The sequence below is a fragment of the Acipenser ruthenus genome, chromosome 21, assembly GCF_902713425.1.
Source record: "Acipenser ruthenus chromosome 21, fAciRut3.2 maternal haplotype, whole genome shotgun sequence".
NCBI classification, from domain to species: Eukaryota; Metazoa; Chordata; class Actinopteri; order Acipenseriformes; family Acipenseridae; genus Acipenser; species Acipenser ruthenus.
This window is the reverse complement of record NC_081209.1, coordinates 5,114,452-5,137,349: the sequence shown is the minus strand read 5'-3', so window position 1 is coordinate 5,137,349 and position 22,898 is coordinate 5,114,452. Positions and strand designations below refer to the sequence as shown.

The 22,898-nt window shown below is 38.3% G+C and overlaps 3 protein-coding genes across 14 annotated transcripts; 2 read left to right on the top strand and 1 right to left on the bottom strand.

The window, feature by feature from the left end:
* Positions 1-157: 157 nt before the first annotated feature.
* On the bottom strand, positions 158-21,469 carry LOC117427833 (coiled-coil domain-containing protein 62-like). 10 transcript variants are annotated; one of them, XM_058994490.1, is made up of 14 exons: positions 21,393-21,469; positions 11,347-11,453; positions 11,065-11,105; positions 10,700-10,855; positions 9,640-9,832; positions 9,055-9,221; positions 8,675-8,776; positions 7,461-7,632; positions 6,743-6,844; positions 5,993-6,081; positions 5,264-5,364; positions 3,026-3,215; positions 2,726-2,860; positions 158-1,635 (listed from the first exon to the last, which is right to left on the bottom strand). In XM_058994490.1, the coding sequence occupies exons 1-14, from the start codon at positions 21,401-21,403 to the stop codon at positions 1,576-1,578; spliced, it is 1,626 nt and encodes a 541-aa protein (XP_058850473.1). In that variant the 5' UTR covers positions 21,404-21,469; the 3' UTR covers positions 158-1,575. The 10 variants fall into 10 exon arrangements, with proteins under 10 accessions (XP_058850473.1, XP_058850474.1, XP_058850475.1 ...); XM_058994491.1 differs by having other exon boundaries at positions 10,700-10,852; XM_058994492.1 differs by having other exon boundaries at positions 11,065-11,093.
* Positions 12,249-19,251, top strand: LOC131699041 (density-regulated protein-like). Of its 3 annotated transcripts, none has more exons than XM_058994499.1 (8): positions 12,249-12,296; positions 14,586-14,704; positions 15,524-15,543; positions 15,886-15,970; positions 16,483-16,563; positions 17,422-17,538; positions 18,171-18,310; positions 18,945-19,251. In XM_058994499.1, the coding sequence occupies exons 2-8, from the start codon at positions 14,599-14,601 to the stop codon at positions 18,987-18,989; spliced, it is 594 nt and encodes a 197-aa protein (XP_058850482.1). In that variant the 5' UTR covers positions 12,249-12,296; positions 14,586-14,598; the 3' UTR covers positions 18,990-19,251. The 3 variants fall into 3 exon arrangements, with proteins under 3 accessions (XP_058850482.1, XP_058850484.1, XP_058850483.1); XM_058994501.1 differs by having other exon boundaries at positions 12,294-12,312; XM_058994500.1 differs by lacking the exon at positions 12,249-12,296 and adding an exon at positions 12,309-12,446.
* Positions 20,495-22,408, top strand: LOC117427820 (hydroxycarboxylic acid receptor 2-like). The gene has a single exon (XM_034046143.3). The coding sequence runs from the start codon at positions 20,547-20,549 to the stop codon at positions 21,555-21,557; it is 1,011 nt and encodes a 336-aa protein (XP_033902034.3). The 5' UTR covers positions 20,495-20,546; the 3' UTR covers positions 21,558-22,408.
* The last annotated feature ends 490 nt before the right edge of the window (positions 22,409-22,898 follow it).

Here is a 22,898-nt window from a genome sequence, read left to right as displayed (position 1 = left end):
CACAAAGAATCCTAGAGGCAAAAAGTACACTACTCATTGCATAGTCTACACTTTACACCTGGTTCTGCACATCTATGGAATTACTTGTTAAATACAAAATGCCTCATCACATTGGAGAAGATAAAACACTGACATTAGACAGTTAGAAAAGCAAATGTTCTTTTATGTACCAAAATGATTTATTTTTTTAATACAAAAACGTGTTGCAGATACCAGCAGTTTGGATAACAAAAGAAAAATAATGTTAAAAAAAGAGATATATATAATAATAATAAAACACATTTTAACTGATTATATAATAACACTTTGAAATTGTAGTTTTGTTGTAAAATATATTTTATAGCAGTCACAAGTCCTCTCCCATTAGCCTTGCCCACAGTAATCATTGTATTTTTTGAGATTTCACATATCAAATACTTGAGAAGAAGTAAATGGTGTGACATTTTACTTCAGCAGGCATTGCTCTTGCAGTGAGCTGCCAATAAGCGTCCTTAAGACCAAAGCAGTGACTTGTAATTTAGCCCAGTTACCAGTAAGTCAGGCGAGTAACTGGAAGGATAATACAAGCAAGTTTACAGCGGCGCCATGCCTAGACTTTATAATACCTACGGCGCAGCCATAATTTTCATTTAATCCAGACCCTGCTGCTACCTCTTCACTCGATCAATATTAAAAAGTGCACTTACGCAATGTTCAAAGTATTCGCTCAAACGGAAGGATAATGGTTTTTAATGAACACTATGCTGTTCACACTGCATTGCTCTAAGGAAGTGCAAGGTGACCATGTTAAGAGAGTAAAATTGATTATATAGGAATTGTTTAAAATAGCATGGTATGTCAACCAGCATTTGATGTGTAACACTGTTTTATTTTAAATGCAAAGCCTGACTATTATACCAGTGCAATACAAAAGGTAAACCGAGACCATGGATTTCAAAGCCTTGGTTATCAATCCTTTAGACCTTCTAAAACACATTTACAACCGTCAAGACTTTATTATAAACATAGTTTTGCAATTGAACACTATCCCCTTGTTCAGTTTATTATTGAATTGTATAATGCATTTCTTGCTATTTCATGTTTATTGTTAAACTGTACATTTAGTCTGGACAGGCCTGGTATTGTAACCCAATGGCTCTGGCAAAGTATTGCAGTGTAGTGGGCCTCTTATTTTTACATTATAAAAAGTTTTCAGATAAGAGCTACTAATTAGTCACACCTCAATGGCACCTGGCTTTACAAATGCATACACGTTATCGGATTTTAGTTGCTAAATGTTATTTTCACAAAACTGCACTGACATATTCTTGTTAGTGTTTTAAGGGGTTGTAGTTAGTGAGCTCCTGCTACAATGCAAAAATTCCCTGCATTGTATTCTTGGGTTTTTCTAGACTCTGAGCGAGAGAAATTCAATTTTACAGCACAAGCAGCGAGTATTCCTGAATCCACACTGTGTGTCCAGACTTCCCAGGTGAAGTGGAAACCTCGCTGTGAGCCTCAGTTCCATGGAGATAGCTGCGGGCTGCATTATTTACAGTTTAAATTCCCTGGAGCTTCCCCAGTAGTGTAGAGCTGCTATGTTTCCAGGTTTAGAAGACTGTCCGATGCACTGCTCCTAGCCCGAGAATCGCTGTCCTGCAAAAACAGAACAGCAGCAACAATCACAGTAACAATAAAACAGAAGGCATGCTAGTTTTAAAACGTGTATAATCTGGGTGTGTGTACACCTATTATAAAAGAAAGAAAGAGGGAATCAAATGCATTTATTGTACATTTGTGTAATGATTTGTAAACCTCAATAGATATTAATGTGCGTTTCTAATCTGTTTTTTTTTATGTCTGTTGAATTTTGTTTAATAAAATTAACTTTACGGGTCTGTTATGGATAACAAGCCAGCAGCTATTTCTTCAATTGCTTCAATTGAAGTGGCAAATTAACCCAATCAAGCCTGTTTGTCATAGGGAGCTCAATCTGAACAATGGGTTTGTGCAGCTAAAAACAGCCATTACAAACAGGAACACCGTGATTAATTATTAAATAAGTGTGTACACTCCAGGTGTGAGCTATACAAAATAAATACATCACGTAAACATTTTCTGCTTGCTTTAACATAAGCACCTAACAATTCAAAGAATCACTGACTTTGCATTTAGGGAGTGGCATGGAATGAAATACAAGATTGCATGATAAAAATCCTCCTGGAAAGCCGATTAACAGCACTGCTGTAAGATTAAGAAGCCAGATTGACTGATGAAGCCGTGCAGGATCATAGCCAGTCAGAGACGGTTAGTGGGCGATCAGGGTCACATGTTTCTAGGAAACCAAAACTATGAAATCATATTGTAAATTAATGCGCAGGGCTTGTGTAGTCTCTTATTGTTATAGGAGATCATGCGCAGTGGTTATAAGTTATATGTTTTTTGTTATAATAAAAAGATGCCCCTACAGAAGATTGTACACATGAACTACAATTAAAATATAAAAAAAAGTGTAGTGGTAACATTATGTAGATTTTTCTCAATGATATAGAAACATACTTAAATAATAAACTAAAACAATATATTATTATTATCATCATCATCTCAAAAGTCTTATTATGATTAACAATAAAGAATCTGCTTTTCCTTATTTTTTATCAATGATCTCATGCCAATCCCTGGCCACCGGTGTCAGTGGGTGTGCAGTAAGCTCTGTATAGCAGACCAGGCCTGTGCGGTGACATACCCGGCTGCTCTCGCTGCTGTTGTGACTTGGTGCCGTGCTAACGGGCTGCAGAGTGGCACGCTCCAGATTGGCCACCATCTGCTTGGACTCCGTCAGCAATCGCTGGAGACGGCTGGTTGGGGAGCACGGCTCCTCCTGTGATGACAGAGAGAGCACACACATGGATTGGATTGGATTTGATTTACCAGGGTTCACTCATGTCAAAGTCAAGCCTTTTTATTATTTGTTAAGAATACATTTTATAGCAGTATTGTTGTTGTGCTTCTTGGTAGCGTAGTCTGTATAATAGACACTACTCACATTGTCAACAGCAGACTTGAGTCTTCGCTCTCCGTTTGCAGTCACTGTCACTGGAGGATCCTCTGACCTGAGACAGTCATTTCCAATGACAGAGCTCCCTCTCTGCCCCTGTCCTCTTCTGACTGGAGAGGGAAAGGCAGAAACCATGGGGGAGTCCAAACCAAGAGAACTAAAGTCTAGCCTCCCTTCCCTGTAACAAAAGAAAAATAAAACATGTAACGATATCGCAGTTCTGTGGAAATACAGCCTATGTACGTTTAATATGTACATGTTGCAGCATTCTTATTAGAAAATAATTCATACTTTATTCATATTTCTATTGATTTCTTGATCTGTTTAATGTAAAATTCTTGTGTATTATGATACCCCCCCCCCCCCATAGATGAGCCTTCTGATTATTTTTCAGGTTGTTTACATTCTCCTAAGGCAGTACTTTACTTGCTTGCATCTCTGTTTTAGCTCAGGAAGCAAAACAGAAATGTATTATTCCCACAACCCTAATTGCTTTAGCCCCCAATTCCCTTTAGGTAACAAATCTTTGAATCATGTAAGAAAATATTTTTGGAATCTTATCAGGCGATACACCTTTAATGCCAGTGTCTGTATTTTTTTGGGAAGTAAAGAAGTCAAAAGATGAACTGCATTGTTAAGAATACACAATTAAAAACGTTTGGTTTTTCGACCTTTCTATTGATTGAACTCTTAACCAAGCTGTGCTTAATCCCTTCAGCTAGAATTCCCTTCTCAAGTCTGGCTACAGTACCTAGAATGCCCTGAAGTGGATGTGACCCCCTGACCAGCATCACACGAGAGCCACCACGACTCATCTACTCCTGCATCAGCCTTAAAGATCCCGACCCACTCCGCGTCGCTCACAGTGGGATCACATTCATCACCGCCAGTGGAAGCTCTTGTATTTCTCAGTGCAATGCTACAGTCAGTGCTGCACCCCACTGCGTGGTCGGGTCTTTGATAAGCGAGTCTAGCAGCATTTATCTGGTCCTTACAAGCCACATCAGACGGGACGGCCTCCTTTGATCCGAGGCTACAGGAATGTTCAACCTTTCCTTTACAGAAGCAAATTCCAGACCAAGCCTTAATGATGGAATTATTTTTCCTCCTTTCTCTCGCTAACCTGACGGGGGACCCTGCCCACTGCACTGTCCTAGCGTCTACATATCGATTGTATTTAAATGATTCCTGCTTCACCTCGTCCTGGTGCACTGCCTCTAACCCTGTTGATTGAAAAGGGAACCTGTTTAATGAGCTACCCTCAAGTTCAGCAATCGCACTGCTGGCAATCTTAGGTTCACTACAGCTGGATCCCTCAATCAAGTCTTCGTTTTGCACCATTTCCCCAGAACAGCTGGCATCACAGTTTGTCGGTACAGTGCAGCTCGCCCAGGGGGACAGCCCTGCATTCCTAGCTGCACCTCTGTCTTCTGTAGTTGGGGTGTTAAATGTGGGACCTGTGCTCTCATTCCTCTTTGCAAATTCATCTATAGCATCAAAGGTGTCGGAAATGATTTGTTTCTTTGGAAAAAGCTGTGCACTTTTCTCTGGTTCTTCCCTCCCTGCATCTTTACTCTTGCTGTAACTTTTAGATCTGGGGGCTGTCGGAGGGCTATCACCACTAGAATAGCAAAAGAAGCTGCAATTACTTACTCTACAAAATCAAATGTATTTGATCAAATAAAAATGTGACTGTATTTTGGATAGAACGATCAGGCCTATTCATAAATGTTTAACTCATGAGTTATTTAAATACTGTTTTTTCAACAGAGATATTCAACTATACTGTTCTAGGGTGTAAAACCAGCAACAGGTTGAACAGTTTTATGAATATCAAATTTTACTGAATCCATGAAAGGGTCCGTTATACCACAGTATACCATGCTATTAAATTTGGAAAGATCTTTTACTGGGGCCTACATTTCAACCTTTGAATTGAGTCAGTCCTGGTGAAGTTCTGTTAAGCTAGTGAAAACGTGTGCAATGATATCTCAGTTGTTTAACATTTACTCAGTTCTTGATTATACAACTTAACCAGACATTTTTTTTAGTAAATGTATGGAGTGAAAATGTCAGGCTTAGCACTTAATAACAAAAGATGCAGCTGGATTCAACTGATGCTAAAGTGAAGAAAACGTAATGAATGCTGCCTGTTGAAGGCTCTGTATCAAATCGTTGTCTTCTCTTTGCACTACTCCTGTATTTTTGAAGCAACATGCAGTTTACCCGGAGCTGTGGATTCTCTCCTCCTGCTCCTGCAGTCTCTCCTGTGAGCTCTCCAGGTTCAGATGAAGTAGCTGCAGGTCATTCTGCTGGTTTTCACAAACCTGTTTAATGCAGAGATTCATTTTACTAGTTTTATATAATTTATATCCTCTGTAATCAACTCGCAATCTTACTAAAAAAGGAATTTCCAGTTCTGCAGCATCGTAATTGTTCTGATCAAAACTGTTACTTGTGAACGATTGATCGCAGTGGAATGAGCTGATATAATGCCCCCATTGCACACTGCTAAGGGTAGGTTCCTCAAAAAAACGGAACATGTTTGGGGTTCTAGAATTTACAGACTCTAAGAACAGGGGAACAGTAACACAGGTTTAAACTTTAGTGGCAAAAACAATAACACAAATTATGTAAGAGATCAACTACAATGGAATTTGCACGACTGAAGATTACATCCCCCACTGTCTTTCTGAAAGGAATTCAAAAGGCAAAGCTAGCAAGTTCCAAACAAGAGAAAACAAATAAAGAAAAATGTGGGCGTTGTTTAGGTATGTCCAAAGGATATTTCAACTGTGTTGATTCTGGGATCCAATTCAAAACAACCTTCTTTCTGGCTCGCAGCCAGACCTCACAATGCGGAAGCTGCACTAGTTTGTCAACCTGTATTTTTCCAAGGAAATAAAAAAAATGCTCACTGAGCAATCGGAGTGATTGAAAACAGTGAATGAATACCTGACGGAGGCAGTATAACTCGGTCTCTGTTCGTTCTTTTTTAGATTTGGCCAGCTCCAGTAGTTCATCTTTTCTCCTCTCTCTTTCGCCTGAATTTAAAAAAAAAATCCAGTTTGTTTGATTAACCCCACATAATGTATACAAGAGGACATGTTTGTAGTCAAACAAAATAAATAGTGAACACAGGAGATGAAAGGGTAAGTTGCCGTCCAGGAGGATACCACTGTAAGCACAGGTTCAATAAGGTGGCCAAGGGTTTCTAGTTACTAGCTGTATCGTTTGCAACAATTCAATACTAAAAAGCAGGTGTGCTCGTATCTAATAAATATACATCACAGATAATATATCCTCATCCTCAAAATAAACACCCCACTATTCAAACAATTTAGAGACGTGAACTTGTGAGACAAAAAGAGTTACAGCTGGTAGGAAAATAGCAAAAAAAACAGTGTGCTTTTGTCCACGGTGTAGGCCCATTATTACAAAACATGAATGAACACACTTTAAATACACAAGCTAAGGTCCTTAATTTGCATTTCAGGAATGCAGTCTGACCTGGATTTGGTTGGAAAATCATTTAGAAACTAGCGGGTGTGGACAAGGTTAAACACCTGATCATCACACGTGCTAAACAGGTTGCTTTACATTCCTTACAGGGAGGCGGCTGTTGACAACACAAGAGACACACCCACACATTACATGACGATGGGTATGCTGATGTTTTCCTGTCCCATTTTTAGCATCCCTTACCTGCCAAAGCAAGCTCGTTATGTAGGTGCTGATTTTCTTGTTTCAGACGGATAAGATCTTCCCTTTGACTGTTGTTTTCTCCAGTCTTTTCACGTAAATCATCTAGAACAATAATAATAATAAATAATAGATATACATAACAAAAGCTATAGACTTCATTTATTTCTATAATTGTCTTATTTTGTTAAAGAATAACATCTTGTCGTGTGTAAAACTTCAAACTTAGCTGATTATGCCAATTTAAGCATGTTTAGTTCTCTACCAATTCAACATGCAGGACAAGTACATTGTTACCGAGCTACAATCAGGAAAAAATAATTGTTACCTTGTTTTTAGTTAATTTTTTTTTTGCTTAAAATATATGGCTACTGTTTTTCTTCTACATAACATCTAGAATTAATTTAATTCCCTGAAAAAGGATAAACATTGGACAGGTTATGAAACCACCAGATTTTTCCTTGCATTACAGAACCACATACATAAAAATGAAGCTCGCTGCCTCTCAGTTATGAAGCAATCCTTTAAGCGTGGCACATATGCAATGCTATACCCTTGGCGGTGTGCTGACAGATGGCAAGTGGTATTATATCGATCAATATCTTCTAAATGTGTCTGTTCTGGCTAAGGGCAGAATGTAATGTAAGCAGCAAAACAATCGATGCTGCCTCCAAGCCCAAAGCGAGAATTTCTCTTGACCGTGCAATCAATATTTTATTACCTTTGAGCTTCCCCATTTCATGCTTTACTTCCCTCAGCCGCTGCTTGATTTCCTGAGTCTCTTTTTTAGCTTTGACCTCCCTCAGCTCGCCATCTCTCTGGGCGGTTTCCAGTTTTTTGAACCGGGTCGTGAGGTCTATGATGTGGTCAGTGGCTTCCATCATGTCTTTGTCCTAACAATAAACAGGACATCTGATATCGAACCTTCAATTTCTTAATTTAATTTATATCCACGGCCTCTTTCTTTAACCGAGTTTCAAGATACTCTATTAAATGGCTTAAACTTCTGTGTCATATACTGTGTTTCCTGTGCTATTAATCTTTGACAAGCGCATACATTTTATTAAAGTTATCCCTTACACAGCCTTGTTTTACAACCTTGTTTACAGCTTTACAGGTACCGTTCAGCTATCAATTACTGCACTAACCTGCTGTACACATACTTGCAGGCTTTATACTGACTGACTTTATACTGTATATTAAATACAAAAATAATTCATGATAGATGCCATTTAAGCTTAGCTTCTGTAACAATAAATGCTAAGCTTTTTTTAGTTTATAAAAAAAAATGGACAATTATTTCAGTCAATTTTACAAGCAACATCAAAATAAAGACTTTCCTGAAGAAGTAAATCCCAATAACTTTTCAGATGCAACACCCTAAGAGGCTGATTTGATTCAAATATAACCCAGCCTGGAACTGCCACAGCAGTTCACAGCACTGGAGAATCACCCTGGCTAGCATCAGCTACCTACCCGTGGTTACCCCTGGATTACCCCCAAAATATAAATGGTTAAAGCAATCCTGGTGGATTTCCCTGTAAAGTTAAAAAAATAAATCCAGCTGCTGCTGATCCTGCCGGGGTACAGATTGATCAAATTAATCCCCGATGCTGTAATCTCCAATCTCCTTTTTAAAATCAGTACCTTCCTTCGAAGGGATTGGAATTGATATTTTAAACATAATTGATCAAGTGCTTTCATTTGAAGCCAAATTAATTGACTAACATTGACTTCAATTCAAGTGATTTGTTGCCACTGTGAGAAGCTCATTTTAATAGAACGCTGCTAATTGCAATTGTGATCAGTGATGTGTTGGAATTGATTAAAAAGGGAATGAGAATTGGAATTGGGGATTGATTTTATAAAACATGAATTGACCCCACCCCTGTAATTAACTCTTCTGAACTATGAAAACCTGTAGCCCTGTATTACCTTTAACTTCAGCATGGCAGCGAGTTCCTGCTCTCTGGCCTGCATCTGTCCAACGTGGCTTGATAATTCTACTACAGAAGAATTGAGACTTTGGTTTTTTTCCTGTTCAACAAAAAAAAAAAAAAAAAAAAATCATCACTTGTAATACCAGATGCACTGGGAGGACTATGACAGACAGATGCCTCCATACCTCACAATAATATTTTCTAACTTATTCTTTTGCAACGTTTGTCACAACTGGAAGAGTATGTCTCTAGATCTATGTAAAACTGCGTTGATAAGCAGGAGTCAGTTTGCCTTGGGTCCTCTTAGAAGGGTTGAGGCATTGGGATTCTTCTTGTATGATGTATGAGATATGATGTATAATGAAGACACTGTACCACTAGATCCTGGCAGTGGCTTGAAGCCTCAAGTTCCCTGTGAAAGATCTCCTGAAGTTGTTCCTGGGTGCTTGTAAGAGCAGATTCACGATCCTTCTGCTGAGCTTCCAAGATCTTGATCTTTTTTGTCAGCGCCCGAATGATATCGTTTCTGTTATGGAGCTCGCCTACAATAAAAAAAAAGATGAAGAAGAACACTTTTACCTATTACATCATTAACATGTTTTATTGCATCACTATATCATTCTATCCAGCATGATTACTATAAGAGTTAGTATGTATTGGTCTAATTTTTCATAACTGCATAACAATAATGGATACTATGGTACAATCAAAGCGGTATGCATGACAACACTGAAATTAAAACTTACAATGGAAGGGGGTAGTTTAAGTATAAACACAGCACCATCATACATATCATGGGGAACAGCATTTCATAATAGATGCCCGTGCTCATGCTCATCAAGCAGTTCCTAAGGTATAGCCTCCACAGCCCAGCCAATCAAGTGTCAGTCCTTTGAAAACTCAGGTTACCAGGACGGTTGTTGCCAGTGTGATCAAGCTGGTCAGTGTCTGTGCACTTACTCTCTAATCTAGCACACCTCTGCTCCAGGGTGAGCACTCTCTGTCGATCCACCTCCCAGGCTACAAGCTGTTTCTGGTGAGCCAGCACCATATTGTTTAGCTCTTTATCTCTGTCTTTCAGCTCCGCAATCAACAGCTGCAGCTCCTTGCGTTGTTTCTGAATGGTCATGCTCTCGATGTCCGTTAGAGGCTTCTGTAAAGACCAGTTTTAAAGCATTATGAAAGTACAGTAATGTATCAAAATGAATTAAAGTATTTCCCAAATGTTTAATGAGTGTATGGTAAGAGGTAGAATAGAAATCAGGTGAAACATACTTGCTTGAAATTATATTTGAATGTTTATTCCATGAAACTGGACCTCCACATATTTTTATGACAGTCTACTACACAACTGCAACTTTATATATATATATATATAGTAGACTGTCATATAAAATCATGAGGTTTGCTACAGACCTCTTTGTTTAGGTATTGTACCCTTAGGTCAGGGGTCTCCAACCCTAGTCCTGGAGAGCTGCAGGATCTGCTGGTTTTCGTTGCAACCGCGTTCTCAGTTACTTAACCTGACCAATTATTGGCTTCATTAATCAAGATTAACATGTGTTCCAGATCTTTAGCCACTGATGATGTAAAGACACCTATAAAACCTGCAGGATTGGGGCTCTCCAGGACCAGGGTTGGAGACCACTGCCTTAGGTACACAGTGTTGCCATTACAATAATACAGATAATAATGTACAGTACTACAACAAGTATACTGCCACCTTTAGGCTAATATAACAAGTCACTTTGTCTGCAAAGCAGTTGTTTTTTTGTAATATTCACAAACAGAATTTCTACTTTGCCATATTAAGGGTTTGACTTTTTATTTAAACAATTCAGCTTGAACTGACTTTGTATATGTTGTAGTAGTTTTTACTGTAATGCTGAATCATAATAATGTAGGTAAAGCTTCACAAGTGAGCACAACTAAATGTGCACAACCCTTTTTCTACATAGTGCAAGGCTTTGTTTAAACAAACACACATGTATCTAAACCTTTCTGTCTGCATTACCCTTACCTGTACACGTTTACCACCAGAGACAGGTGCATGAATCCCTGTAGATGTATGGCATGAATGTGCAGTAGAAGGAGTAGCTGTATTTGTTATAGCTGTGTTTCCAAAGTTTAACTGTGAGGCTGAAGAGGACTTTCCTTCTGAGGACTTGTAAATCTGCTGAAAACAGAGAAACCGTAGTTTCAATAGCTGGTCCCAGTACTGTACTTACTTAAAGTGTGGTCATCTATTAAATAAAGTTGCAAAACGATTTACTACAATCAGTTGGAATTAATTGATTTGATTTTTTTTGGATTTAATAAAGACTGTGGGTATTACGTTTAACATGAAAATGAAGTGATAAATGATGTACAAATGCAGTTTCATACCTTTTGTTTTGGTGTACTGTGCCATGGATCTGCAGAATGACCTCAAAGTAAACAAAGGAAATCAGATCAGATAATACATTGATGGTTTTAGATTTTGAGGTTTAGATGTATTTACTTCATCTTCTCAACAATTACATGATGGACCATTTAAGTCGTTTTGCAATACAATATGGATTTTATTTGCTGTGATGAAGGTTACTAAGGGCCTGCAGAGACTTTTAAATAAAAAAGTGCTTATGAACATGTTAACATTTTCTGACTATCAACACAATGAATGCTTACCTGTCTTTGACATGGTGGTGTAGGGAAGTGTTTGCGGAGTAGGTGTTGTATTTGTGTTATATGGCATCTTATCCTTTTCCATTTCATCATACTGATGCCTTCTCTTGCTATTAAAGAACAATTTATGTCACTGTCTGTAGCACAGAAATCCAGTTTATCTGTCAAAAATGCTTTTCTATTTAAATACAAATTAAGGACGATGATCGACTACCAGACATCACTAATTCATGGTACTTAGCCGTAAGGATACTCGCATACTTCTGCTATATAGTATATATGTATAAGTATATTTTAGTTCACATTAATAATACTATCCACACTACTGACGCTTACATTGATCATAATAGCACTAACAGAGAACCACAAAATACATTTTAAGTGAATATTGTAATTTAAAACTAAATAAAACTGTTCTTAACTGATGTTATCAGCAAAGTATCTAGTAAAGGCAGTACTGCCATAGAAAAAAACTTTTGACAACTTTTTTCAGTCACGTTAATTTTGAACAGCGTACACATTTCAACCTACAAAATTACAGAAATATCTCCGAGTTTCAAAACGTTAGAGTGATAACGTACTTATCTGCAGTATTGTTTCCTTGTTCTTGTCTTATAATAATTCAGGTTCTGCAATTCATTCATACTTTACATTTATTTTCAATCTGTACACTAAGTAAAAAAAAATCCACAAGCCACAGGGGGCCTTCTATCAAAACATAGGGGGCTACACAAAAAAACAAAATAAACATACAATTTTATTTAAATACCAAGCTGCTGAAAGGTAGTCATGAGAGATTTATCCTAAATCATATGTTAACATCACGCGTTTACCAAATCACTAAAAAAAATTAAAAGGCCAACCATTTTCTCTCAGGCAAGCCTGTGACTACCTAAAACAATGCCAAACGTGTGTGTCCGTTTAAGAAGGCAGGACCCTGAGCAAGGCGTGAGGTGTGCTTATATTAGTGTTGAGTATATTTATATGTATTTAAAAAAAAAAGAAAACAAAACATTTAGAAATATTTAAAAATGTTGACGTTTTCGGTTAGTAGTGTATAATGTAATGGTTGTATTTAAGGGATAGGTACAACAATTTCAAAGGTATGACATACTTTTTCATATTTTTTTTCCACCTAAGTTCTATGATGGAAATGAATGGAGCCGTTTGGTCCTGAATCGTATTATCTTGCGCTTCTGGTCGTTATATTCATTAGCCAGCACGCTGCGGTTCTTAGCAATGTGTCTCTTCAGAGAGGACGGTGTTTTATTTAAAGTCTGAAATGGCGATGTTCTTGCTGCATAGTGGTAGGCCGTTCTGTCTGGTCCTGTATTAACCATCTGTCATTAGGAAGTCAGTAACTGAGTAAGACAGATATTAATATAAGTTATTATTGGTAGATACAAATTCAGTACTAGGCCTTCCATTATTTACAGAGACGAGCCAATGTTGTCATTAAGTTAATACTGCTACATAACAGACTACATAGGTTAATGAGTTTCTAGTACATCAGACATTGTAGACATGTGACGCTGCGGTTTCCAGTTTAAATTATAATCTTACATGTGTCTGGTGTCGTATCTTTGCCTAATGTCATTTTAAGTAAGTACAATTGAAGGTCTGGTTTTGACATTAGTGACTTGTTGTTTTTTTTTCTTCTGGAATCTAGTAATGTGGACGATCTTTACACTTCCTTCTGCTCCTAAAAGACATTGTAACATTATATGAATTTACACTGTTGTTAAAAGGAAACGTGCATTTGTCTTTTGACCCCCTGAATCAGCAGATTGTGGCTCTCCTTAAAGCTGCAGTATTCACATCATATCTATCAGCTGTCATCAGGGTTGGGGTCAATAGCTGTTTTTCAATTCCAATTCCCTTTTCAAATCAATTTGAATTCTCATCACCCTATAATAAATTCCAACACGTCATTGATCGAACGAAATCAGCTGAACAATCACAGCAACGATGTCTCTAAAATATAAATCCAGTTCTTTCATAGGAATGGGAATTGGGAATTGATTTTAAAAATGAATTGATCCCACCCTTGGCTGCTCTAAGTCTATTTAATTCATTTCTAGAGGCACTTGAAGGTGCAAGGTTATTGGAAGTTGTAATTACTGTATTCCTTTATTTATCCAGTTATGTTATTTAAAGGGTTAACAGTTAAGCTGGGACATCCCATTTCAAAAACTGAAATTGTGTATGGTTTTATTATTATTGTTGCTTTTCTATTATTAAGGAATGCTATTTAAAATATTTTTGGGGTGTCTTTTATCCAAGGCGACTTAGAGACTAGGAGGTGAGCTAAAGATGCCAAATTTGTGAGATTATGGTCCATAGACTGTGCAGCAGCTGCCTGATACAGGTCAGAGAAAGCTTTGCACAGGAAAATATTAATACAGTATAATTTCTGTTCTGCAAAACAGTTGCTGTTCTCTCTCCTGTTCACCAGATGGCAGTAGTCTCATATATCTTGGTAGTGATATTTTTTCATTTCAAATTTAGTCATGCAAGTAGAGGCTTTATTAAGATTGCACCTTTTTGTAAATCAAAGCAGAAATGTATATCCACATATTAACCCTTGTGCAGCAGTGAAGTAACATATTCTGAGGGTATATGGAAGCGGTCTGACTGTCACTTTAAAGATTGTGAGCAGATGTTAATTACAAATGCAGATCATCGTTTTTTAAGAGCTGTAGGTGCAAATGTTGCGTTTGCTCTTATTTGCCACAGTTTGATTATGGTAATGTTGTTTTGGTTTGTTTAAACCATACCTTATGAATTACCAATAAACAAATATGTTTGGCTTTTTGGATCTGTTAACTAAAACAAACAATGTGTGTGCATTTTGTGTAAATATAGCGTAGAACAAGTTGAAGTCTGGTAGGATTAAACGGTACATTATTCAGAATTGGTTGATTAAGGGGGGGGGGGGAACTTGTGTGCAGCAAAAACTGTTTTTACAATATGTAAACAGGACTGTAAACAAAGTTATTTTGAAGTAGAACGGACAAAAGGCGAAACTTTGGAAGAATCTGGTATATATACACCTATATAAAAAATGTGAATACCCTAAAACGCTAATCATTTTAGCACAGTATAGTAAGACATTGTTATATGGTATATACAATAGTACTGCAAAACAAGCTGATGGTTTAGTCCTTTTGAAAAAGATATATGGTCAATACAATGATCAGGTAAGGACAATTGTACTAAAATAATATCTTGTATCTTTTTAGATAAGAAAATAACATGGCTACTACTGAAAATGCAGAATCAGCTTCACCAGAGACCAAAGTGGATCGCAGAAAAGCAAACTCTGACACAAAATATCCACTGAAAGTGCTCTACTGTGGAGGTACGTGGCAGCGATCATATGCAATGTGTTAGAACTCCTCTAGGATCTCTGTCCACAGGGAGGAGAGTTGCAGGGGGACAGGTTAATGGTAACACTCTGGTGTACCAGCTCCTTAGAGAGAAGACATGGTTGAGAGATCTGTTGAGGTCACAGGGATGCTTTAAGTTTCAGAGTTTTAAAATAGTCACCAGAATGTGATGAGAAGAAAAAACTGTACATTTTCCCTGTCGTACACTACCAAGTTGCGTTTAACATGTAATGTTTTTGGAGAGTCAGAACATCTGAATAACAAACAGGTGACTTCAGTTCCAGAATCTACGCAGTGTTTAAGTATTGAAAGCATTGTGTTAACGTTTGTGTTTGGCTGCTTGTGCAGTTTGATACCAGACAATGCATGGTAATATGATGGTACAATACATGAAAGAGAAGTAGATGTAAGTATACCTGGAACAATTTGTGATACTATGTTACCTGTTCTGTTTTTGAAAAATGCTATTGTTTGTATGCAATCATATTTTTAAACAAATGACAAATAAGTGGAAGTATGTTACTTGTGGCAAAACAAATGAGAAGAAAAATATTTCTTACCAAAATAACCATATAAAGAGGAAGCAAATGTTTCCTTACTTGATAAAACTGAACAGTTTCACAATTATTGTATTGTACTTTTTCAATTAGCTGGTGTGAACTCCCAAGCAGTTTTTAAAAGTAAAAGATGAGTCATATTGGTTTTAGCACTATCTATTATTGTAGCTGTTTGGTTTTGAGGGTGTGATTTCTTGCACTTTTGTATGTGACTTTTTTTTTTTTTATCTGCAGTTTGCTCCTTGCCTACAGAGGTATGTATACAACAAAGCAATGTTTTAATAGGGATACATGTGGACTATTTATTCATTGTTCTTTTTTTAAATTGGTTTCTTTTAGCTTTAGCACCATTTAATCAATTTTCAGTAAATTTGTTCTCCTTATTGCACCTACATGCCCCACAAAAAAATAATTAAGTACTTGCATCTGTGGTTGGCAGAGCAGCGATGCTTTGTTGTTTCAATTTCCAAAGCATTGCTCGTTCTTTTAAAAACAGACCCGCTGTGTGCAATCCACTTGAATTTCAACACAGTAACTTCTAGTTAACTTTCCTACAAGTGAGGTGTGTGTTCTTACTGTGAATTCTGTCTTCCTAGTACTGTGAATACATGCCTGAACCAGCAAAATGCAGGCAGTGGTTAGAGAAGACTTTTCCAGATGAATTTGCAAAGCTAAGTGTTGGTAAGTAAAAGGCTGGCTTTTTCATTTGGGTTTTTTTTTTAACATTCACAGGAAAGAGGCCCGTCTATTATGCATATTGTTTTTGCTCTGTCAGCAAACCCCTTTATTTCAGCTTTTTCATTCGGATCCGCAGTATGTGTAGATCATGTTAGAATTGTTTACAAGATCACTGTATCTCGGATACATGTTCAAGACTTCTCTTTGAAACATTAAGAATTAACTACAGTCCTACAGACGGTCCTTTATATCTGAAAAACCCCAAATTCCATCCCACTACTGCTGCAATTCTTGTTATAAGACAGAACAAAAATAGCCATGGCCCCTGACTAAAGCATTATTAAAAGGGGAAGCACTGTGGTTTCTTTTTAGTCCTTTTACAGTTACAGTATATTGTTTAAAATCTAGTAGTGCCCCCATTTAGTTAAAAAAACAATCAATGTTGGAACTATCAACCGGTGTTTCCAGTATAACAAAAAGATCATTGGAGATTTTTAAATGCTGTGTGATTGCAGGGAACTGTCCAAAACAAGATGCTGGAGGTGGTGAACCCCCAGCAACTGGGGAGGAAGAAGAGAAGAAGAAGCAGAAGAGAGGTAACAGGACTGACTTGCTCAACGGGTTCTCTTCATAGTTCTATTTTTAAAAGAGCTAAAGAAAAATGATGATGACCTTCTGCATTCCGAAACTAGAATTTACATATGAATGTTAAGAATAGAAGTGGGACATGGGTCTTTTAACTTAGCATGGTTTGCAAAGCTGACCTGTCAGCTGTTTTATCCAAGCAATAGTAAAGCTGAGATTGGTTAAGAGAACAGGATTTTAGGCATGTATCTCTCCTGTTGCTTGCGGACTCACTGAAACATGCTCCACAAGAAAGAATTAAGTTCCCAGGTAAAACCTGGAATGGTGCAAGGTGCACCTGTTGCTAGGAGGACAATTTGACAAACTTACTTACTCAACATCAGCAGATGTCATCAACAGGAAATACAAAAAAAAAAAAACATCCCTTGTGAAACTGTGTTTTCATTTACAGGATTACAAAATGTTTGGTTACTGAGAAACATAGGTTGTGTTTGCCATATGTGACTTGAACATTTTAGTTTCTGTTATAAACAAATTAATTTGTGTTTGTAAAATCTAGAAATGCCCTATGTATGATTTTTATATGAAACATATTAGAGTAACTGGCTGTAGCAAAACTATGTTTTAAGAAGTAAGCCATTTGTAACAAACTTTATACAGTAGTGTCATATCAGCTGGATGGTGTTTTTGTCCTCGTTGTTTTTTTTTTGGATAGACATTGTGTGCAGCCTTGGATAGCTGCATAATTATGGTGTGATGCCCTGAATTGGCAGTGATAGCTCTGCATGTGTGCTCTATACAGATTAAAACAATCCATTATTTTGCAGTGTACAAGATTTATTAGAACATGGTTTTATTTTCTCTTCTAGGAGGCAGAGGCCAAATTAAACAGAAGAAGAAGACAGTACCCCAAAAAATCACAATAGCCAAAATCCCAAGGGCAAAGAAGAAATATGTAACCCGAGTTTGTGGTCTTGCAACTTTTGGTAAGCGCTGTACCTGATGGTTATCTGCGCAAGCTGCATGCGCACTCCACGTGCTGTGCTGTATACTTTTTCTTGATCAGTGGATTGATCTGAAAATGTGTGCACAGTTTCTAACAGCATGGAACACAACCCAAAACAGGTTCCTCAATATAGGAACCCTGTTTATGTGGCTTGGATATGTTTTGAACATGTTCGCCTCGCCTCATCTGCCCTCCTAGCTCAGTTTAACATAAACATCCACAGTGCATTCAGCTACCTTTTACCTGTCTCTCTCGTTTGAGGTACAGAACTGCAAGTACCAGTATGCATGGCAATGCGACGGAGCTAAGCATTAATATGTGATGAAGGGGATTACCTCATGTGTTTGGCTTGGGTTGTCTTTATACTGTACTGCATTAGGCTGAGCCCTGTTGGCTGGTGGGGCATATCCTCCCGTTGGCATGAACAATCCCATGTTCCTGAGGACTGGCTTTGAGTTATTAATGACCTTGTCAATCAGCATGTCACAGATGAGAATGTATGTTCAGAGCAGAGCGGACGTGTTGCAATATTCTTTTTTTTAATTGTGGGGAAAATCGGAACAAGCGCCTGCCACGTTCTCACAGATAACATGCCTGTTTTGTTTTTAATAGAAATTGACCTCAAAGAAGCGCAGAGGTTTTTCGCTCAGAAATTCTCCTGTGGAGCCTCGGCAACAGCAGAAGATGAAATAATCATTCAGGGAGATTTTACAGATGATATTATTGATGTGATTCAAGAGAAATGGCCCGAGGTAAAGTACACAAATGAAATGTTCTTGATAAGATGAAAAGCATGTGTTGATCGTGACAGTGGACCTAAAACAGTTACCTGGGTGTAACAGAGCAGACCAGGCACTGGTAACGATGTGATATCTGGAGTTTTAGACTACACCTAACTTGGGTATAAGAATTTTAGCTACTGTAAAACTCACTACATCATTGAAGACACGTATAGTTTGTCAAAGAATTATACAAAGTTCATTTTAGTTTTACTAAATATACAACAACTAAATTGCACAGCAAAGCCACAACCATAGGCTCAATTAAACTAGTTTTGGCGTTCCATTAATCGTGCAATAGAGTGTACTGTAGCCAGCTGCAAAATATCTCAATATTGATAGTCTTGATGGATAATTGCATTGCATGAACCTTTCCAATCTGATTCTACTTCACAGCAGATAGTTTGGGTGGATACAAACAGGATACCTATGGTAAGACAATGCAATGTGCACCTAAATCTGTTAGATTTATCCTGGAGCTTCTAGGATGAATGTAACAGATTTAGGTGACGATTGCATTCCACTTGGCTAGTGTCACATTGATATTTTAACCAGAACCATTGTCTCTTTCTTTCTTTCTTTCTTTCTTTCTTTCTTTTTAATGCAGGTGGACGATGACAGCATTGAAGATCTGGGAGAAGTAAAAAAGTGATGTCTTGCTATGAACTTTTATTAAGGAACGCAATGCAAAAAAACAAAGACCTGGCCAAACACACCCACCAAGAGGCATTTTATATCTGTTTTATTTACCCTATAGAAATTGTGGACTGGCCCCACTGTTGGCATTTTCATTTCTATATAGCTGCTTTTTTCTCTTGGTTGCCAAAGGTCTGATATCTTTGTGAATTGTTCCAAAACACTGCACTAAAGCAATCCTTTAGGTGAATAAATAGTACATTTGGGTCTCCTTTGTTGATCTGCTGTTGCTTCTTTATTCATAGCACATGGTCCTGCTGTGTTAACTAGTCCTCTATTAATGCTTACATTGTTTGTACCTGTCTGGTGTGTGTTGGTTTGTTTTTTTGCTTTGTGGCACACATTCAAAACTATTTAGGTTGCTACAGTTTTTCACAATCAGCATTATGGGTTGCTTACCAGGTAAGGGGTTGTTTTGTGGTGGTTGTGTTTCTCTAAGATACTGGTATTTTCTAACTCAAATAATAAAGAGCTATGTTAAGGTAGGTAAAGTGTCTTCATTGAAACCACACACAAGTAAATAATGTGATATCTTGTAACACTTGTAAGTCGCCCCGGGACAAGGGCATCTGCTAAGAAATAAATAATAATAATAAAGACCAGGATTACCTTTAAAGAATGTAACTATTGGACCACCTGACCCAGTTTGTATAAATGATACCAGTTTGTATAACAGTACCTCAATGGCCACCTTGTTTCACACAGTGATATCCACAAAAATGTTCATGGTAAAAAAGACGTTATAGTTATGAAAAATACGGGTACCCACAGAGGTCAAACTTTGGCTGCAGCACCTATTTCCTGGTGAGTCCTGGAGTAATTAAGCCTTGTTTTAAGGAATTGGACAGGTTGGATTTGTATTCCAATTTAGCCATGACACCTGGGTTTAAACCCCCAGCTCATCAGCTCAGTATCCCATTACGACAGGAGCACTTCCAGCAGCACAGAGCTCTGTAACAGAGTGCTGGGGCACGATTACTTTATTGCTGTACAATTACAGCATTTTCCACCTGTAATTTGCTTTGAGGATAGCGTTTCTGAAACGTGGCACTAGAATTCCTGTGCATCGGGATACGACAAAGACCTAAGTGGACCTTCCCAGAGATAACACATACTCATGGACTGAACCCTGAAATCGTGTGCAGAACTCAAAGCCAGCACTCTTATCAATTATGTGGAATTGAAAACTTACCACTGGCACCTCACAAACCCACGCTTCCTTTTCTAAACTGATAACGCCGAACCATAGCAATTAAAATAGAAAATGGGCTATTGAGTTATAAAAAGCATCACTGTAGGACCTTTCTGATAAAGCCATAGATTAGGCAGAAGTGGTCACTAAAAGAAGATCCTCCATCCATAGAAACGTGAGGTAATCTATACACAAATAGCCATTTCCTGTTGCATGGTCTGAGTATACATAGCTGATGAAGAGCGGTTTTATCACCTCGACTTGTTAACTATTAATTCAGCAGTGTGCATCTGAGAAGCGGAGCCACGCACCCCAGTAATCATGGCTGTGAGCTCGAATGAAGAGGGTAACCTCAGCTGCTGTGTTTTTAACGGAGACCTGCTCTCCAGCGTTCTGCCTCCGCTTCTCATTGTGGAGTTCGTGCTGGGGGTGGTGGGCAATGGGATTGCGCTGTGGATTTTCTGTTTCCACTTCAAGCCCTGGAAAACCAGCACAGTCTTCCTGTTCAATCTGGCCCTAGCCGATTTCCTCCTGAACGTTATCCTTCCGTTCCGGACGGATTACTACTTGAGGAACAAAGACTGGATCTTCGGAGACGTGTTCTGCAGCATCTCCCTATTCATGCTGGCCATGAACCGAGCTGGAAGCATCCTGTTTCTGACTGCCGTTGCCGTGGATCGATACTTCAAAGTGGTCCATCCCCACCACCCAATAAACACCAAGTCTGTCAGGAAGGCTGTGTACACTGCATGCGCTTTGTGGGTCCTTGCCATAGCATTGACTGTGTACCTCCTTACCAAATCTCACCTGTTTCCTAACGGGAACTTGACACAGTGTGATAGCTTCACTATATGCCTGTTTTCTACGTCTGATGGTAGTTGGCACAATGCTCTGTTTGTGCTCGAGTTTTGTGTTTCTCTGAGCATTGTACTGTACTGTTCTTTCTCTATAGCCTGGAAACTCAAAGTGAATCTGCTAGACAAACAAGCCAGGATAAGGAAAGCTGTGAAGCTTGTAACAGTGGTGGTGGTCATGTTTGTTGTCTGTTTTCTCCCTAGTAATGTTACTAGAATACTGATCTGGATCAAAAAGGGAAAACATATAAATGACTGTGCTTCTTATGAAGCGCTGGACAGCGGATTCTACATAACCATCAGTCTGACTTACCTGAACAGCATGCTGGACCCACTTGTGTATTACTTTTCCAGCCCGACATTCAAAAAGTATTACATTGCTGTCGTGAGTCTCCGGCTGCACAAGAAAGAAGATCAATCGGCAGAGGGTACATCAGACAGAGATACAACTCGCACCCCGAGTGCAGACCGCTTGTGACAGGTCGCTGCGGCGTAGTGCGATTAACACAATGACACACGCCTCTCTCTCTCTCTCTAATTGCCTGCTTAATTGCTTACACCTGTACTAAATACGCGCGGGAGATTCAGGGCTGCATTTTAAGGTAGTCTGACGCGTGTGGGGGGTATGCTCGAGACTGAATCTGAGTGCTGATGCGCTGTGAGCGAGAGGAGCAAAACTGTAACACGCTGAACCCGAGTCAGCATAAACTGAAACCAGAGCAAGAGGCGTCTCACTTACTCATAGACTGTGCCAAACCAAGAGTAAAGATCGCTGTATTACTCTGAGCTTAACCGCAACTTGGGGACTGGTTTAGTGCAGTGCTGGTGTCTGTACCTGGAGCTGAGGAACGTCTGGGTGAGAGAGGCGGAGTCATAAAGGGCGTCAGAGGGCATGTTGTATGGACTGCATTTGAATTGATTGTATTGCGGGGTGGGATTTTGTATTGTGAGGGGACCTTTTTTAATTGCTTAGTTAATTACTGATATTTAGAACTATATAACAATTGTAATTTGCATTATTTAAAACCTACAGCTATGTTGCACAATATCCTATACTGGTTCAATAAGCCTGACTTATCTATTGGCTACATGTTTTGAAGATTCACTTGCGTTTTTAAATTGAGTGTTTGATTTGATATTGTGTTGATTTTGAAGGATTCGCTTAATTGTTTGCTCTGTGTATTTTTAGATTTGTTAAATGGCTTGCTTTACTGTGTGCACTCATAGATAATTGTTATGCATTTGTGTCATTAATTGTAGTTAATTGATTTCTATGCAGCCTGATTGACCCTTGATTTTGTTTCTAAGCACACAGACATGTGTATGTATGTGACGATTTTAAATGTTTCTCTTCTCTTGTGAATAAATTAAGGGGTTGTTTTTATATGGGTCCTATTTCCTGGTGCTTCTTAGTGTATACAACTTCCAGCAATCCATCATCTCCGGACCTTGCCGTGTTATCAAAGGCGGTGGTACACTACCCTACCTAGAAAAGGGTTTTTACAATAGCTTGGTAAATAGCTTAACGTAAGCATAGTAGATCTCAAATAAGTAAAGTAAAACAGCCCGCATACATGAGTATTGTGAAGCTCAGTATTACGGGGAATATTCATTTAGAAAAAGCTATTTTGCTGTATTGCTATTTTCATTTATTACTGTATTTAGTAAATTCCTAATAAAAACAGTCGAACTTGATTCAACAGGTTGATCAGAGGTAACTGGAAAGTGTTTAGTGCTTGGAAGACAGGAACGGTCTGTGTTTTATAATGCAGTGAAATTACTGGCAGTAGTAAGGTGTGCGCGAGACTGCATGATAACT

Bases quoted from the DNA above. Each gene is read 5' to 3' on its own strand.
- LOC131699041 (XM_058994499.1), top strand. From the start codon at position 14,599: ATGGCTACTACTGAAAATGCAGAATCAGCTTCACCAGAGACCAAAGTG. The intron at 14,705-15,523 runs GTACGTGGCAGC...TTTTATCTGCAG, and splicing joins GAAAGTGCTCTACTGTGGAG to TTTGCTCCTTGCCTACAGAG. The intron at 17,539-18,170 runs GTAAGCGCTGTA...TGTTTTTAATAG, and splicing joins TTGTGGTCTTGCAACTTTTG to AAATTGACCTCAAAGAAGCG.
- LOC117427820 (XM_034046143.3), top strand. From the start codon at position 20,547: ATGGCTGTGAGCTCGAATGAAGAGGGTAACCTCAGCTGCTGTGTTTTT.
- LOC117427833 (XM_058994490.1), bottom strand. The intron at 9,833-10,699 runs GTAAGGGTAATG...TGGTCTTTACAG, and splicing joins CTGGTGGTAAACGTGTACAG to AAGCCTCTAACGGACATCGA. The intron at 8,777-9,054 runs GTACAGTGTCTT...TTTGTTGAACAG, and splicing joins GCCACTGCCAGGATCTAGTG to GAAAAAAACCAAAGTCTCAA.